The sequence below is a fragment of the Typopeltis vanoorti genome, chromosome 3 (genome assembly GCF_054136105.1).
Source record: "Typopeltis vanoorti isolate ZY-2024b chromosome 3, IOZ_Tvanoo_1.0, whole genome shotgun sequence".
NCBI lineage: Eukaryota > Metazoa > Arthropoda > Arachnida > Uropygi > Thelyphonidae > Typopeltis > Typopeltis vanoorti.
The window spans coordinates 2998517-3018443 of NC_143551.1; the positions used below are offsets into that span (position 1 = coordinate 2998517).

At 37.5% G+C, this 19927-nt stretch overlaps 1 protein-coding gene across 1 annotated transcript in view; it reads left to right on the forward strand.

The window, feature by feature from the left end:
• Positions 1-19927, forward strand: part of LOC150107866 (rho GTPase-activating protein 44-like) — a 260140-nt gene that overhangs the window by 170083 nt on the left and 70130 nt on the right. Inside the window, exon 3 of the mRNA XM_090415365.1 lies at positions 4137-4213. Within this exon, the coding sequence (XP_090271491.1) occupies positions 4137-4213 (77 nt within the window). The remainder of the gene's footprint in view (positions 1-4136; positions 4214-19927) is intronic.

Genomic DNA, 19927 nt, shown 5'->3' on the forward strand with positions numbered 1-19927 from the left:
AGCTATAAATGTGCTACCCCATAATCAGTTATGCACCTGGTAGCCATTATAAATGCTATGCTCAGGTACAATTACTTTCCCACTCGCTGGAAACATGCAGACATAATCCTTGTCCATAAATCGGAAAAAGCCTCAGTTCCCTCAGAACTACAGACCAATCAGCCTCCTATTGTGCCTAGGAAAAATTGCAGGAAATATAACCGTCTGCAAGATGAAACCAACAAAAACAGTCTTATCCCTAAAGAACAATTTGGATTCTGTTCAGACCACAGCATAACCCAGCAGGTCCACAGATTAACAGAATACATCACAAGGATTCAATTGGAAACAACATACAGGAGCAATCTTTCTTGATGTGGCAAAAGCTTTCAATAAAATTTGGCACAAAGGCCTCATCTACAAGCTGCTAGCTGCCAGCTTTCCTCTATACATCACTAAACTCATAGACTCCTTCTTGAAAAATTGAAAATTCCAAGTTAAATTATGTGGGATCAGATCCTCTACGAAAAGAATCATGGCAGGTGTCCCGCAAGGCTCCCTACTATCCTCACTACTCTTCAACATCTACATTGCAGACATTCCAAGCACAGCATCAACTGTCATGGCATTTTGTGTGGACGATATGGCAGTTCTGACCAGATTGGTCAGGTCACACTTAGCTATGCAGTGACTACAAGAGGCAGCAACAATCATTGAAAAATGGATCAGAAAATGGAGAACAGATGTCAGCGCAGACAAAAAGTTAGCACTAATAGCAAGTTACGGATTTACAAGTCTGTCATCAGTACTGCAATACTCTTTACAAGAAGAAAAACATTCACCATGTGGTAATCAAAATGTTTATTATTATTATTATTATTTGTCACTTCCAGGGAGTCCAAAGACTCATTGAGGGAGGACACCTACTCCTACAACTCGGTCTCCACCACTCACAATCCACAAATTGACCGCAACTACACCAACAGCATCTACCGCCTACCACTACTACTAATATTTCCACAGACAATCACAAACATCCATTTCCACAGCGGGATTCGAACCCACAGCCTATTGGCTGGAGAGCAGATATGCTAACCACTCAGTTAATATTGCCATCTAGGAATACAATTGGACAGTCAACTTAGTTTCAATCCCCACATCATATATGCCTGCAACAAAACCAACTCAGCGATTGCCCAGTTCCACCCACTACTCAACTGGAGAAGCCAGGTTAGCACTAATAACAAGCTACTAATTTACAAGTCAGTCATCAGACCCACTGTAACATATGGATTGCCGGCCTGGAGTCGCACGTCTCCCAGCAACATTAAAAAACTGTAAGTGGTTCAAAACAAATGCCTCCGAATGATCTTCAGTGCCCCAGGGTTTGTCAGGAACACTCCTCCATTGAGAAGCAAACATACCAGACATTCCTACATTATTCTGCGAGATTAATGCCAAGTACTTCACTCAAGTGTCACTCCATCCCAACCAACTCATTCATCGAAATATGATGAAAATGACAGATGGAAACACAAGCCCCTGAAGGCAGCTCTGCTCATCAGAACAAGTGCTCTCACACAGCCTTAAAATGGGCGACCCAGGTGCTTGATAAACTTACCTATATATAACCAACCCCTTAGTGACGAAGGGATAAAATCAATGGGATTAATCTCCATCTCACCAAAATAGTTAACAGTTAACCATGCAGAAACCTTAAGAGAGCAATAACTCTCTTGTAATACTAGGGAATTGAAATGTCGGAGAGGTGTATTTTTCGTAAGCAAACTCTCAGTCGGTGCATAAAGTATTTATTAAAATAAAGAGCCAAAAGGCTTCAATTTCTGCGATGCAAAAATTAAGTGGATATTAAATTAAGTGGGCATTATTTCATAACCGAATACAGAAACTATAAATGTTTCGTGTGGAATTTGACCAGAGAGCTTACAGGAATACACTTGCTGGCATTTACAAGTGAACCACAACAACTTAACACAGCAGATCTATAATTTGATGCTTGAGTTCTATCACTTCCCTTATGAAGTGGCACAATCTTGCCTTCCTTCCACAATTTTTGGAACTTAACCTAGTACAAGACTCATAATAAACAAATATGTCAAGACAGATGCCAACTCCCTGACACATTCCTTCAAAATATCTGGTGATTTATTATCAATTCCCCCAGCCTTATTAACATCAAGTTTTCTTAAATCCTCATATACCTCTTGCTCACTTACAGTCAATCTCTCCTCCTCATCAACTGCTCTCAAACTTTCCATGATGTCACATTCACAAGAATGAAAAACCTTTATTGTCTTTAAGAACAACTTGTAATCTTCATGGAATTGATTATTACCATTCCTCTTATGCTGCCTCCATTTTTCCTCTTTATCACATGCTTAATCTCTTCATTCATCCATTTCACATATACCTTATTTAACCTTCTGACCCTTGGAATACATTTAGACATTGCTTTTGCTAGACAGATCTTGAATATCACCCAAATAGCATTCGTCTACTTTTCAGCCAACTCCTCATTCCATGCTACACCTGCAAGCTGTCTCCTGAGCTTCTCATAATGACCAGCTTTTGTAGTTCCACATATACCCTTTCTGCACAGAGGTCCTCACACTGCTGGCAACCACCCAGAGGTAATCACTTCATGATCACTGTCACCAACTGGAGGGTGATTTGATACTGCATTTATAATAACATCTTTTGATGAGATGATCAAATGCAACACCCTCAATCCTTGTGTGCCCTCTGTTACATACTGTCCGAGGTAGTTGTCCCTCACCATAATTAAAATAACCCATAATGACCGTCCTTTTCTTTGCTTGGCTAATTTGATTATACATTTCATAGTCACTACCATCCACATTACCAGGTTTATAACAACATTAAACCAAGTATTTCATTCTGTTCACCTCTATCTCACACCATGCTGCCTCAAAACTACTTGCCCTATTTCCCTCTTGCATCTCTACTTTGTATGGACATAACGCTTTCTCCATCATCAATAGTACTCCCCTTCCTTTTTAATCTTTCTATCTTCATGAAACACGTCATGCCCCCTTCCATCTCTATTCCTGTCAGGATGTCATCCTCATCCAACCATGTCTCACTTATTCCAACAATTATTTGCTGATCAGACTCAATTAATGCAGCTGTTTCATTTGCCTTGTTTCTTACACCTCTAGCATTTTTATTCAAACATAACAGTTCATTTCTGGATCTATAGCATGTTTCACTGATACCACTTATTAGATCTGACCTCCATACTTAACTCGAGCCTTTTTTTTTCTCTCATTATTTATCATAGACCTTTCTTCAAATCCAACTGTTTTTCCTAGATCCCTGGAGCCCTTCCCTTTTTTTCTATTCACGCTTTCATATCCTCTTGGAGCATTATCCTTTCTCATGCTGTGTTCCCATGTCAACCCTAGGACTCCCTATTTTCCTGTTTGCCTTGTTCTCTCGTTCTCTATAGTCATGCTACTCACTTCTTCATTCATAACCAACACTTCAATCTCTCCTTTCTTGCTCATGTGCTCTTTCACATTGCTTCTTACTTGATCAGATTCATTTCTCTACCTTCCAGCAAAACACCCTCCAAATGGCTCACACCAAAACCATTCAAATGCAGTCCGTCACTCTTATACATTAATTTCGCTCCTTCTCCTCATACACTTTGCTAAATATCATTCACAGTCTTCACTCTTCACCTCATTTCATCACTCTCATACCTGTGCAACAAACTGACTATCTTTCCTATCACACTATTATCTTTTATCCTTCTCAACAACTTCCTAATATCCAATCTTTCGTGTTCCTTGTTCCCAATCAAGTCATTTGTCAGTATTACCACAACCAACTCTTTTTCTTGCTTACTCCTCATATGTAATGCTTTAATCACTCTATTCATTTTACCTCCAGGAAAACAAACCATGTGCATCTTCTCATTTATCACACCTGTTGTAATCGAATCCACATACAATGCCACTCGCGGGTCTTTTGTTACCTTTTTCATATTGATATCATTCATTTTCTTTGTTATCTTTGTTGTAAAATGTTATTTAAAAAATACATAATTATTGTTTATTAATAATTGCATAAAAGTTTGAAAATTAATTTTTTGACACTTTCTTATTCTACAGAAAAAAATGCCCCAGATAATGCTTTCTCAATGTATGCAAGATTCTAGCAACAGTTTAAATAAGAATTCCATCCTCGGGTGAGTTGAATTTTGTTTATCATTAAACATTATATATGCAATAGGAAATTTAGTATTTATTTATATTGAGTTATCAATCTCGGGAGATTGACAGATTTTTGAAATGTTAATTTAGCATTAAATTATAAAAATTTAATTACATTAAATTAGGTTGAATTCAGGGTATTCTCAAGGTCGATTGGGACTTTTTGAAAGTAGGAATTTAATGACAGATTATTTATGATTATACTTCTTTTTGATAACACTGGCCAACACAATTTTTGCTGACTTTTATATGAGACTTGTTTTTTACTAATTTGGGTGCACTGATTTCAAATATCAAATCCATTTTTCTCTATCACGTCAGGTTTTTCCTCTGTGGCATTTTCTTTTTGCTAATTTGTAAGTTTTTGATAGTTTTAAGGAGGCAGTACTATTTAGAGGATCAAAAAAAATCAATTTTTTAATATTATTTTCTGAACGTATGTACTTTTAAAAATCTGTTCCTAACATTTTATCAAGAAATTTGAAAAATTCCTGAAGATATAGCCTATTATTCAAAGCAGTGTACAGATCAGAATCGGAGCGCTCACTGCTCTCGCTTGTTAGAAAATGAATAAATGTGTAAGAACCTGCAACAGCACTTACTGGCGCTTTGAATGTGAGAGAAGCCGATAATTAGATACATAACTACTTAACAATATTCATTAAAAATTACAAGAATATTTATAAAAAAAATAACAATTTTACTTACACATGGGTTTCAGGGAATAAATTTTTGTTTGTAGCAATTTCTGCTGTGTGTTCTGTTTTGGCAATCCCTTTGGATACTCCAACAGTAGTCGGCCATCATGTGAGAATCCCATCTTCCTTGGTACCGATCTTCCATAGTTTTTAAGTCTTGATGAAATCTTTCGCCTTATTCATCGACAGCACCTAAATTCTTGGGAAATCTATCAAGATGACTGTATAGGAAATGAAGCTTTATGCTCATGTTGCAACCTAGGCGCTGGAAATTTTCAAGCATTGTTTCCACTAGATTTTTGTAATTGCATGCTTTTTTGTTTCCAAGAAAATTATTCGCAACCATCGTAAATGAAGTCCAGGCTTCTTTCTCAATTTCTTTCATAGAGTTGATGAAATTTGGGTCTCTCATTAAAGTTCTAATTTGCGATCCATCAAATACACAGGCTTTAATCTTTTCATAACTAAGTCATGGAAATTTTTCACATATGTATTGGAAACAGTCACCTTGTAAATCTAAAGCTTTAACATACTGCTTCATAAGACCTAGTTTGATGTGTAGAGGTGGAAAAATGATTTTTTCTCTGTCGATTAAAGGTTGATTTATAACATTCTGTTCTCCAACATTTAAGGATATTCTAAGAGGCCAATGTTTCTGACTCCAGTGTTGGTTTCTAGCTCGACTATCCCAGAAGCATAGAAACACGGAAACTTTGTATATCCTCTTTGAAAGCCAAGTAAAAAGTTCACCATTTTAAGATTCACACAGATGATCCAGTTATGGTCTGTATATTTTAATAATTTCAGAACCTTTTTAATGTCCTCATATGTTTCCTTTAAGTGGACTGAATAGCCAATAGGAATTGAACCATATACATTCCCATTGTGTAGTAAGACACACTTGAGACTTCTGCTTGAACTGTCAATAAATAAATGCCACTCATTTGGATGATATTGTACAACACTCATTTCAGTTAGCAAACCTGACACATTGTTACAGTAAACAAACCCACACTCGTGTTTAAAATATTGTACAAGATTACTTTCCCTGCTACGATAAAAAGTTATCTTCGTATCTTGCTCCAGTGTATGGTTGGGTTTTCTATTGAAAACCCACCCATACAGGCAGATGGAACCTTGGTTTTCTCAGTATATAGAAAACCCACCCATACAGGCAGATACATTCACCAACAATCCCACCACCCCCTCCTCACAACAATATGGAGTCATTAAGACACTACACAACAGGGCTAAACTTATCTGCTCGAATGACAGTGCCGTAACCACAGAACTAAACCACATTCTCAACACTTTCTCATCAAGTGGCTACCCCTCCACCCCCCCCAGAAAATCCAAAAAATATTGAAACCAGTAACCCCCCCCCTCACAACAAGGATTACTCTAAATCCATCACCATACCCTATATCCGAGGCACCTTTGGAAAAAATCACAAAAATCCTAAAAAAACATGACTTAACTTCTTGTTACAGACCATATAAAAAATTGGCATCCCTTATCTGCTCTACTAAAGACCAACCTTCCCCCCTAGACCTACCTGGTGTATACCATGTCCCTTGCAGCTGTACGCTGTCCTACTTTGGCCAAACAGGCAGGACAGCAAATATCAGAATTTCAGAACACAAGGACTACATCCGTTTTTCACCAATACAGCCACTCTGCTTTTGCTGACCATGCACTGGATACCTACCATAGAATATGGTGGGAAAAAACCAGGATAATACACCGTAGCAAATACAGATATGAAAGGCTTTTCATGGAATCAGCTTCAGCCCTAAGAAACGATCCAAACCTCAACTAATTTGGCTGCATGAGACTGCCTCAAATTTGGGAAACCTACATCAGAAGACCTTCAGCCCAATTGCCCAAGAATACCAACATTGCCTGCTAGAGGGCACCATCAGGATTTTAGAAGAAATAATAGCTTCCTACTTCTTCCTCACTTACTGTTTTGTTGTGCCTGCATGCACGTGTCTTCTACCTAAGTTCTTGAAAATGGCAACGTGACGTCGCCGAAATATTGAAATATATTAACAATTATTTTAATGTATATCCTAGTACGTTGTAATTTCCTTAAATTATATAGTGAAAATAGCATATTGATAAAACAAGAGTGCCCCTTCAGAAATCCATGTTGACTCTCACAGATAACATTACCCTTTTCACTTGGTCAGACTATAATAAATTTAGTTTAATCCTTTATCCAAGTGTGTGCAAACAAAGTTTGCACCTGAAAGTATCTTCAGGACTGGGGTAAAGTGGTATAACACCGGGCGACTCCTTGCAAAGGTGGAGCAAGCTACCAACTTTCCTTCAGTATCTCTCATAATGCAAAACACATCTCCTTGTGGATATGTATAATGTTATGCATTAAGGAAAGGGCCACTACCCAGACTAGTTTCGACCTTTATTGAGGTCTCTTCATTGGGAGCCAGGCCCAAGTGGAGATACCAAGGCAGAAGCATTAGCAAGGTCATCTCCTACTATAGGAGTTGCCAAACGGTGTGCCACCTTTTTATTAAATTACTCTGGATTTAGAGAACGATGTTGAAAGTTTATTTTTCACTTGGTCAGACTATAATAAATTTAGTTTAATCCTTTATCCAAGTGTGTGCAAACAATGTTTGCGCCTGAAAGTATCTTCAGGACTGGGGTAAAGTGGTACAACACCGGGCGACTCCTTGCAAAGGTGGAGTAAGCTACCAACAGTCCTATCTCAGTATCTCCCATAATGCAAGTATCTCAGTATCTCCCATTATACATAACCTTTCAGATATGTATAATGTTATGCATTGGGAGATACTGAGATAGGAGTGTTGGTAGCTTACTCCACCTTTGCAAGGAGTCGCCCGGTGTTGTACCACTTTACCCCAGTCCTGAAGATACTTTCAGGTGCAAACTTTGTTTGCACACACTTGGATAAAGGATTAAACTAAATTTATTATAACATTACCCTCATTTGCCCAATGCTGTATACGGTCCCTCATTATTTTCTCCAAGATCGTGCTAACTACTGATGACACACAAACTGGCCTATAATTAGACACTTCCAGTCTGCTACTGCCCTTATGCAATGGCACTATCTTTCCTTCCTTCCATTCCCGCAGTAAGACTTTCGTTGAAAAGCCAGGTCAAAGGCACTGTTAGTTCCCTAGCACGTTCTCTCAAAACTAGTGGTGAAATACCATCCAGTCCCACAGCTTTACTACAGAGTACTCAGAGTATGTGGAACACACTCACCTCCTGCACCTCCTGCACCTTGAACCTGCCCTATCCCTCTAGTATTCAAATAGACTGCTCCAGGATGAAATACTCCAATAAAGTGTTCATTGAACAATTCCACTGTATCCTCTGCATCAGTCACTCTATTCCCATTTTTATCCCACAATGTCATTCTTCCACAGTCATTTATCCTCCCACTGGCCACATTACTAAAAAAATTCCCTAGGATTTTCCTTGGATCTAAGGGCCAATCTTTTCTCATATTCCAGTTTCACCTTCCTTACCATACTTGTCACTCTCCTGGCATGTGTCTTATTTCTTCATGCATCTTCTCTTAACCTGTCTCCTTATATATCTTTCATAGCCTCTTTTTCGCATGCAGTTCCTGTTTAATATTGTTTGGCATCCACTTTACTCCAAATTGTGTGCTCTTCTTCACTCATGATACATCTTACCATTGCTGCTAACAAATATTCCTTCACAATTTCCCAAGTACTAATGATATCCTGGCCTTCCATTCCTCCCTCCACAAAACTTCTCCACATTGACATCTAAGACTATTATAATCACCTGCTTTATAATTCCACATACATTCCCTTCTCTTTGATACTCCTGCATGTCTATTCATTTTCCAAGTCAAAACCATATGGTCACTCTCTCCAATCGGTGGGAGAGATGTCATCTTAGTTATTATCAACTCTTCTGATGCTCTAACCAAATTCAAAACTCTTGAACCTCTTGTTCCCTCTGTTACATGTTGCCTAAGACATTTGTCCCTCAAGAATTCTAGAAATTCCATTCCCTTATTGCTACATGCATCTTCCTCTCCCCAGTTTTTTATACCACTGTAGTTAAAATCTCCCATAACAATCATATGCAAAAGGATAACTGTGAAATTCTCCATAGAAGTTATAACTGAGCACAGTGGCCTTGTCTTCTCTTAAATCTCTTTAGCTGGTTCAAGTGGTGTTGAGGTAGATTGGATCCAGGGGATTTCATAGTTGGATCTGTGATCAGATACTTGTGTGTGGTTGGTAGTTTTTTCCATCTTCTCCACAAGTCCTGGGGACTGTCATCTGTTATATCCACAAGCCAGTTGGGAGATCTGGAGGTAAGGCAGGAAATCTGGTGTTTTGGGAAGATCACTCTGGTTGTAGTGAGCTCCACAACTTGAAATATAGAAGAAAGAGAGTAGGTGAAAATGCCAGCATTAGTTGCAAAGGTTAAGGATAAAGATACATCCACCATTACATGTAATGTGCATCCATACAGATAATTGGAAATCCAATTGTAGAAGTTAAAAGACTGACTACTTGATATTAACTTGACTTGTGCTAAAGTCAGACAAATTCTTTAGAGTTATCAAGAGCAATTATTTGAGATTCTACTTTTCCATGACATTTGTCCAAAGGTGGATAACTTAAGCAAGAATATCCCCTGATGATATATGTTGGTAATCGTTTATTAGTTGAGAGGCTTCAAGGTAGCTTAGACATTGTGTGTTAATGGTTTTTACAATTATTTTAGAAAGAGCTTAAGCAAGTGAAATTGTCCGGTAATTAGGTAACAAAGATTTTATCCCCCTTCTTAAGAAAGTGGGGGTGAATATGAGCCAATTTCCAAGCTGCAGATAGATAGCAATTGAATAGGAGAAAATTTTAAAAAATAGCAATAGGAGTCCAATCTGGAGCAAAAAAGAATGCATAATCATATAAGAGATTTCTAATTGTCACATGATATCCTGTTTCCTTCCTGTTGAAAGGTACCTTGGGATTGCATTAGCTCGAAGAACTCCTTAAATGGCCTAAACAAGAAATTGTCTTCTAGCTAAGCACTGAGGATGAACAGTTAATTTCACTGTGCTCTGAGAAAATGTGTAAAGGCCTCTATTATCTTTCCTTTCTTTTAGGCTTGCACGGTGATCCGAATGCATTTTTGGAAATTATGGAGACAACTACCGTGTTTGAATAAAAACTTTAGTTTACTATTACTAAAATTTTTTTTTTTATTGTAAAATTTTAGTAATAGTAAACTAAAGTTTTTATTCAAACACGGTAGTTGTCTCCATAATTTCCAAAAATCTATTATCTTTCCTTTCATATTCAGTGTCACTCAGGTATGTTTTTTTAACAGATTTCAAACTTCTCCCAGTTTGACTAATGTTTGCTTTGTGGCAATTATGCAGAATCTTGTATACTCCCTGGTTGTTTTCAGAAGGACTGCTGTCTTTAGGCAAACATAAAAATATTCTGTAAGATTTTGAAAGTTTATTTTTTCACTTGGTTAGAGTATAATAAAATTAGTTTAATCCTTTATCCAAGTGTGAGCAAACAAAGTTTGCGCCTGAAGTATCTTCAAGACTAGGGTAAAGTGATACAACACCAGGGCAACTCGTTGCAAAGGTGGAGAAAGCTACCAACTCTCCTAACTCAGTATCTCCTATAATGCAAAACACATCTCCTTGCGGATGTCTAATGTTATGCATTAAAGGAAGGGCCACTACCCAGACTAGTTTCGACCTTTATTGAGGTCTCTTCAGTGGGAGCCAGGCCCTAGTGGAAATACTCTCCACCTTTGCAACGAGTTGCCCCTGGTGTTGTATCACTTTACCCTAGTCCTGAAGATACTTCAGGCGCAAACTTTGTTTGCTCACACTTGGATAAAGGATTAAACTAATTTTATTATACTCTAACCAAGTGAAAAAATAAACTTTCAACATCTTTCTCTAAATCCAGAGTAATTTATTAAAAAGGGTGGCACACCATTTGGCAACTCCTATAGGTAGAGATGACCTGCTAATGCTTCTGCCTAGTATTTCCACTAGGGCCTGGCTCCCACTGAAGAGACCTCAATAAAGGTCGAAACTAGTCTGGGTAGTGGCCCTTCCTTTAATGCATAACATTAGACATATCCACAAGGAGATGTGTTTTGCATTATAGGAGATACTGAGTTAGGAGTGTTGGTAGCTTTCTCCACCTTTGCAACGAGTTGCCCTGGTGTTGTATCACTTTACCCTAGTCCTGAAGATACTTCAGGCGCAAACTTTGTTTGCTCACACTTGGATAAAGGATTAAACTAATTTTATTATTCTGTAAGATTGCATAATGGTTTTAAGGCGATTCTAATTTTGAATTATTTGAAAAATTGCTTTGTCTTGAATCTGGTTATATAATAACAAAATGAAATTATTAACAAATTTGATAGTAATATATTAATATTAAAATATTATTAACGAAATGAAACCTTTATAGTTTTTTTTTTCTTATTGTGTGAGTTGGATTCTCAAAGAAGAGTAATTTATTTAGTAACACTTTCAAGTAGCCATATTAATCATCTTTAATTATTTGAAACACTGTTTTTTATGGTTGTGATTGATGATTCCCAGCTTTTGTTATTGTTCATAATGAAAGGAATTGATGTAGGAAGAATATCTTCTTGTATGCTTTGGCTTCATATGGGCATCTAACAATATTTCTCTGTTCTCTGTTTTAGAATTTTGCAAGATGAACTTAACTTTAGGGTAACAGTTGTTAAGGATAAAACAAAGAAATTCTTTAAGCCAATACAGAATGTTTCCACATAATAAAAATATCATCTACATAATGCTGCCATGTATTTGGTTTTAAGTTAGTTTGTGAATGAACTTCAGGTTTTCCATGATAAAAATAATTAGCTAATGACACTATATCTAAACTGATCCAAATAGCTGATGGGTTTATTATTATACAGGCACCTCTATGGAGTCTGAAGATTCATCATGGGAAACTCAAACAATCTGTCATACCTCTCCTTGAACTCATTAACAGACAGAGCTAAAGGCCCATTCCATTCATTCACAACTCTCCAAATAAAAAACCTAGTCCTAAAGTACCTGCTAACCACTCTTTTACTCACCGTCTAGGGATGACCTCTTGTTCGGTGCTTCTTTCCAAGTGCTGAAACATTTCCCCTGCATTAATCCTATAAAATTCTTTAAGCAGCTTAAATGTTTCTTTCATATTTGTTTTTTTTCATCTCACCTATCAACCAATTTCTGCAGCACATACACCCTCAATCCCTCCTCATAAGGAATGTTTCACAGATCACTCACCAACTTGGTTACTCGGCTCTGAGTGTTTTCTACTACTTCCTTATCTCCAAGAAATCCAGGAGACCAGACCTGAGCACACTAATCCAGATGTGGATGTATTAAATCTGTATAAAGAGGAATTACTACTACTACTTTATCTCTGCTTGGTAGTGACAAAGTTCTTCAATAGCCAGGTAATCTCATGACAACCTTAGCAGTATGTTTTCTAAACTTCAACTGTCTGTCTACCACCACCTATAAATCCCTAGCTTCATATATTTCCTGGAGTACAGTTCCATCAATGTGGTAAGCAGCTTGTAATCTATTTACACCAAAATGCATAACTTTACCTCCACATTAAACTGATGCCCATTATATTAAACGATATTTTTTCTTGACCACAGAAGCTATGCAAATTGACTATTTGGGAATGTTGATCAAGTATCTGAGAAAAAACTATTTTAATACCAACTAGTTTCATCAACTTGAGCTGTTGGCATCTTCAGGGTTTTTTTCCCTCAGATACTTGATCAGCATTCCCAAATAGTCAATTTACGATGCCCATTATCTTTTACCCATACTACTAGCTCTCCATGTCACTTAGATTCACTATTGCTCTACATAATTTTGCATCATCAGAAACAACTGATTATTTCAGTTGGTGTTATTCTTGAAACTTTGTTGTTTATATTGTGTTTTGGCTACATTCGTTTCACTACATCAGCTTCATGCAGGACTTCTGGATGAAAGTCTACCTTGGATTTTTCGCAGTGGATGTGTTGCAGAAACTTCTATATATATATGCACCAAAAATGTGAAAGATCTGTGGACCGTTTAGGTAAACGAGAAGAATGAAAAGTGTCTAGATAGACTAGAGTGATTAGGAATGGAAGCAAATGCTGGGACCATAGCAGAAGAGCTTTGGCAGGAGTTCGTGCAGATGAAAAGCGACCTTCATCTCCTGCAAGAGGAATTGGAAATGCTCAGTAAGGAGGTTCAGGATATTAAGACTGAGTTAAATGTGTTGAATAGAGAAATTAGGACTATTGAGATTACGTCAGCTGAAGTAACTAGAACAGGTTTAAGTAAGGGAGAGGCTTTAGTGAATGATGAAGTAATGAATAGTATCGAAGTGATTGGGAGTCAACAGAATGAAAGCACAAGACGTCTAGAAGAAATGAGATGTGAAAGTAAGGGAGTAAGTAAAAGAGTGTTGAGGGAAAGTAATGAAACTGGGAGAGTCTGAAATTGAAACTGGTAGTGTAGAAAATGAGGCTGTGAGTAACGCTTGTTTGGGTTTGAATGAAGTTATGAGTGGTATAATATATGGTGATTCAATGATTAAGGGTATGGAGAGCAGTATGCCTGAGGAGTGCTTGTCTGGTGGAACAATAAAGAGAGAGTGACTTTAGCAATAAAGAGAGGGCATGATGCAGAAAAGATGATAGTTGTGGCTGGTGTCAAAGGGAGGATTGTGTGTGTGTGTGCTGCCTCGTTTTGACAATTATGAGTTAAGTAGACAAGCAATGATAATGAACGATATGATTGCAAGAATGTGCAGAAAAAGAGGTCTGGAATTTGTTGATGTCTCAAGTGTGTTTGAAGGCAAAAGACAGTTGTGTGCAAGAGACGGGTTGCATCTGAACATGGAAGGTCATAAGCGATTGAAGAAGTTACTGTTTTCTGAAATTCATACACCTTCTAAAAGATAATTACTTCAAACAGCACATAACTGAAGGGACTCATGGTGTGAGAGTGTTGGATCTGGTCATAGCTTCAGAGGACATATGCATAAGTAAGGTGTCCTTGTTACCTCCAATTGGTGACAGCGATCATGTGGTATTAACTTGGGAGGCTGCATAATTTGCAGATTTCTCTCTTAAAAAGGGGTACATTCAGAACTGCAGGTTTAATTATAACAAGCTTTGGAGTGAGCTTACAGCCATCTGATGGCAGAAGATATTGGAGGGGAAAGATGTTAGCAGACTAGGAAATGATTGTCATACATACAAAAATATTTGGAGAAAAGAGCAAAGCTAATAATAATGGCAAATACCTGTTGGATTTCTGCTCAAGACATGGACTGGTTATGTTGGAACACAATGTTCCAACATAAAAATGTGCACAAATTCACATCTAGAGAAGAGACAAGGAATAAGGAAAGTCTCATTGACTATGTTAATGTTGATAGTGATGTTTTCTCCCTGGTGCAGGACACTAGAGTGTACAGAAGATTTGAAATTGGAAGTGATCACTATTTAGTCTTGAGCAGGATAAAATTGAATTTCATATTGAAAAGAATAAAATGTAAGAAAGTTTTAAAGCAAATAAAAGTTGAGCCGCTCTCAGATGTGAACTGTAGACTAAAATACACAAAGATTATTGAAGAAAAAATGAAAGAGTTTGAGAACAGGAACCAAACCTTTGAGATTCAGTGGCAAACCTTGAAGAAAACCCTGATTGATTGAGCCAGAGAAGCATGTGGTGAGGTTGTCTGCAAGGATAGAAAAATCAGAACTCCATGGTGGACACAGGAAATTAAAGAGGCAGTGAAGGAAAAGAAGAAAGCATATCAAAAGTTCCTGGCAAATAAGTCAGCTTGTGCTCTTAGAGAATACAGAGACAAATGTAAAAAAGCTAAACACTGTGTAAAACTAGCTAAACAAAAGTCATGGGGGGACTTTGGCAAGAACATTGAAAAAAAAATATCAAGAAGGTGGCAAAATATTCTGGAGGTTGTTGAAGAAGCTCAGAAATGGAGGAAAGAGTGCTGTAAAAGGAATTAGAGATGATAAAGGTGACATGAAAACAGGAGAAAAAGATATTCTTGAAGTATGGAGTAATTACTTCGAAAAATTGCTAAATGAAACAAGCAGTGATAGCACAGTGGTAAAAAAAGACTCAACAGGCATACAATCAAGAATACATATCCATACTTGAAGTAGAAAAAGCCATCAAAGGCTTGAAAAGCCAGAAATGCTTAAGTATGGTGGTTTAAAAGTCTTACGGTGGCTGCACTGCATAGTTAAGAAGGCGTGGAATTCCCGATGATTGGAGTAGAGCTCTCATAGTACCCATATATAAAAAGGGAAATAAAACTGAATGTGAGAATTACAGAGATATTTCCCTACTGAGTGTTCCTGGTAAGATTTAGGCTAGTATACTTGAGGAAAACGGTTAAGAATAATTGTGGAAAGTGAAGAACAAGCGGGATTCAGGCCAAAGAGATGCAGTCAGAATCAGATATTCACTTTACGACAAATAGTCGAGAAATCATGGGAATATAACGAAGATCTGTATTTAGGTTTTGTCGATATGGAAAAGGCATATGACAAGGTGCCAAGGGAGAAGCTCTTCCATATGCTACAGTTATATGGTGTCAATGGGGCTTTATATCAAGCAATACTTAGTCTTTATTTGAGTTGTAAATCAGCAGTTAGGATTGAAGGAAGTACAGGAAGATGGTTTAATGTTAAATCTGATGTGGGACAAGGATGTACATTATCCCTTCTGTTATTCATAAACTATATGGACCATATTATGAAGGAAAGTGGTATTAAACCTGATATCAAAATTGGAGATGTTAATGTCAGCTCTTTGCTTTATGCAGATGATGTTATACTTCTAAATAAATATGCTACAAGTCTGCAAGATTCCCTGACTAAATTGAATAACTGTTGTAATAGATATGGTATGAAGGTCAGCAATAAAAAGACAAAGACGTTGAAAATGTCAACTGCGGTGTGAATGGAGAACCTGTGGAACAAGTAAAACATTTCAGCTACTTAGGTACGATTTATAGTGAAGATGGTAAATTAAATACAGAAGTAGACACCAGAATCAACAAAGCTGGTATGGTAGGAAGTCAGTTGAATAAAATCATATAAAATAAGAGAGAAATTAGTCAGAACACTAAATTAGCTGTATACAAGACAGCGTTCAAATCAGTTTTAACTTATGCATCTGAGAGCTGGATCCGAAGTAAAGCACTTAACCAAAGACTAGAGACCGCAGATATGAGAGTCCTGAGAATGATTAGAGGCATGAACAGATTGCATCAATGGCAATATCATATTAAAAATGAGGATATTAGGAAAGAACTTGACATTGTCAGCATCCAGGAATGCATTAGCAGAGCTAATGTCAGGTGGTAAGGTCACTTAAACGGAATGGGTGAGGAAAGATTAGCAAAACAAATGTTCTCCGCCAGGTTGGCAGGAAAATGACCCAGAGGAAGACCAAGATATAGATGGATTGATATGGTACAACGTGCTTTAGATGATAGAAATATGAGATCTGATAATGTTGGAGTCTTGACATGTAACAGACTGATTTGGAGGAAAATTGTAGATAGGAAGTTAGTAATGATGTAAATTTTTCATGTAGTACTATTATATCCTGTGCACCCCCTTGAGGGTACATTGCAGGAATTTGATGATGATATGTTAGCAGTGCAAGGGATATAATTAGCAGGTATCTGAGCAAGGCAATATCAGAATGTATTCCCATGGTCAGGAAGACAAACAAGGTAGACGTTAGATGGATGAGTAGTAGTATCAGGCTTGATCTGCAAAAAAAGACAATGTTATGGAGAATTTACACGTAGAAAGGCAATCAGTACATCCATGAGCAGTACAAGGCTCAAGCTAGGAAGGTTACCAGCATAGTAAGAAAAGCTAAATCAGATTATGAGAAGACCTTAGACAAGGAGATCAAGGGTAATCCTAAAGAATTCTGCTGGGTGGCAAGTAAAAGAAAGAATGACTTTGGAAGGATAACCTTAGTGGGTGCTGATGGTATTGAGGTGACCAATTCAGATGTAATAGTAGAGTTACTGAGTGATCACTTTTTAAAAGTCTATTACCCAAGTGAGGATATCTCTGTACCTGCAGCAATAACTAATGTGAGAATTGAAGTTAATAAATCAGCGGTACTTAGTATATTTCAGAATTTAAATGCGAACACTGCTGTAGGTTTAGATGGAATATCTGCTCGGGTGTTGCGTGAATGTGCAAAGTAATTGTCAACGGCTCTTATTCGATTATTTAACTTAAAGTTAATTTAACTTTGAACTCTAGTATGGTCTCTAGGGAGTGGAAGGAAGGCAAAGTGGTTCCATTACATAAAGGTGGCTCTAAGACTGTGGTAGTTAATTACAGACCAATCACCATTTCGGGAGAGGCGGTAAAAGTATTGGAAATGGGTGGATCAGAATATGATACTCTATAGGGGCCAACATGGTTTTGTTAAAGGTCGATCCTGCCTTAGCAATTTGTTAACTTTTTATAATAGAATGACATCTGAGTTGGACAAGGGGAATGGCTACACAGTAATACTTCTGGATTTTGCTAAGGCTTTTCAGGATACCCCATGGAATACTGTTGTGCAAATTAGAGCAGATTGGGATGGATAATAAACTGGTGATATGGATAACAGAATGGCTCATCGAGAGACACCAGAATGTAGGGTATGGAGGAGCAGAGTCCAGGATGAGGTGACTAGTGATGTGCCTCAGGGCTCTGTGCATGGGTCGTTATTGTTTAATTTGTACATTAATAATATAGGAAATGGCTTGAAGGGAGATATTCAGTTGTTTGCTGATGATGTAAAGTTGGGTAGCACAATAAAAAATCAAGCTGATGTTGAGAGTTTGCAGGATGATTTAAATAAGCTGGCAAATTGGGCAAAAGGTAATGGATGTCAGTTCAGTGTGGAAAGGTGGAAAGTTATGCATTTTGGGATTACAAGATTACCAGTTGTGTACCACATTGATGGAACGGTATTCCAAGAGATTGATGAGGCTAGGGACTTCTGGGTGTTGGTGGATAGGGAGATGATGTTCAGAGAGCACATTGCTAAGGTGTCCAAGATTGCACATAGACTATTTGGTTATTGAAGAACACACTAACATTCAGAGAGAAAGAAGTTATTATTTCCCTTTATAAGGCGTTTGATACTTCCACATTTGGATTACTGTGCTCAAGTCTGGTCACCTGGATTCCTTGGAGATGAGGAGGTTGTGGATAGGGTTTAGAGGAGAGTGACTAAGTTGGTGAGTGATGTAAAAAATGCTCCCTACATTGATAGATTGGGAGCTTGTGGATTGTAGAGGTTGGTTGATAGGTGGAGAAGAAGGGATATGATAGAAACCTTTAAATTACTAAAAGATTTTTATAAGATCGATGCAGGGAGATATTTCAGCTGTGTGATAGTGATAGAAGAAGAATAAGAGGTTGTCCCTTAAAATTAAGGGAGTGTGGTTAACGAGGATATGAGTAGATTTTTTTTTTTTCTTGGAGGGTGGTAAATGAGTGGAATGCATTGTCTGACTCAGTTGTGAGTTTTTCATCTATAAATGAATTCAAGAAGAGGTATGATGGATATTGTTTTGATAGTTTGGGTCTCTCACAATGAGTCTACTGACTCAATGGAGATGAGATACCCATTATAATAATAAAATAATAATAATAATTTCCTTTCAGGTTATTTCCTATATCATTTATTTACAAATTTAACAGTAGTGTTCCTAGCACTAAACTTTGCAGCACACCACTAGTCACCAGCTTTTGCCTGGATTCTGCTGCTCTGTATACCACTTTCTGATATCTGTCCAGCAGCCACACTGTTATCCACATAACCAGTGTCATATTCATCCCCATTTGTTTTAATTTGCATGATAGAGTTCCATGTGGTATTCAGGCAGATGCTTTGCAAAATCCTGCAAATTCATAGTTTTCCTTTAACCAACTCAGCTGTTATAAAAAATTACTAAAAAACGTATTATAAAAAAAAAGATAGTAAATTACTAAGGCATGATTGTCCCCGTCACAAAGCCATAAGAATGTGATACTCCATGAAGAACAACATGTGTTGTCCCCTAATAGAGTATCATATCCTTATCCTCCCATTCTTGAATGTCTTTTTGACCACATTTTCCAGTACTTTTACCACCACTCCTGAGATACTGATTGGTCTATAATTTGTTACTGCAGTCTTAGAACCTCCCTTATGCAAGGGAATTATTTTGCCATTTTTCCACTCCCTTGGAACTACCAGAGCTCAGACTTAAATTAATGTTCCCAGTCAGAAGCAAGTTCCCTTGCACATCCACAAAATGCAAGCTGATATCCCATTCAATCCTGTAGCTGTATTTACATTGAGATGCTACGATATCCTAAGAATCTTCAATCCATCCACCTCTATTTCCACATGAGTCTGTCACATATGTCACAGCATTAATCTCATTTGTATGATATACTCTTTTATCTCTTTAATCTGCCACATCATGACTATTGGGACTTTGGCACTCAGCAAGGTTATTCAAGGTTATTGGGGATGGGTGTCTTTGAACTTGTTGTTGATCGCTGTTATTATTTTTGATGTGCTTGTCGGCATGTTGCAAGTCACTTTTACTAGGTGCAGAAAGTTCGTTCGTTCGTTCGTTCCTTTTGTTTATAGGCCAGAAACAATGCCACCTGACAATATTCTTAGGTTCGATGTTGCATTCTTCAGCTAGTTTGTTGATGTCTTCTTGTAATGATTTTCTGTTTTCTGGTGGGAAGTTCATAATAATGGCATTGAGTTTTTTTGTTTTTAGCCTCCATCAAGTCATTTACTGTTGATGCGATTAGATCACGAAATTCTTTCGCTGGCAAAGTAGAACTTTTGTTGCGCTGGTTTTC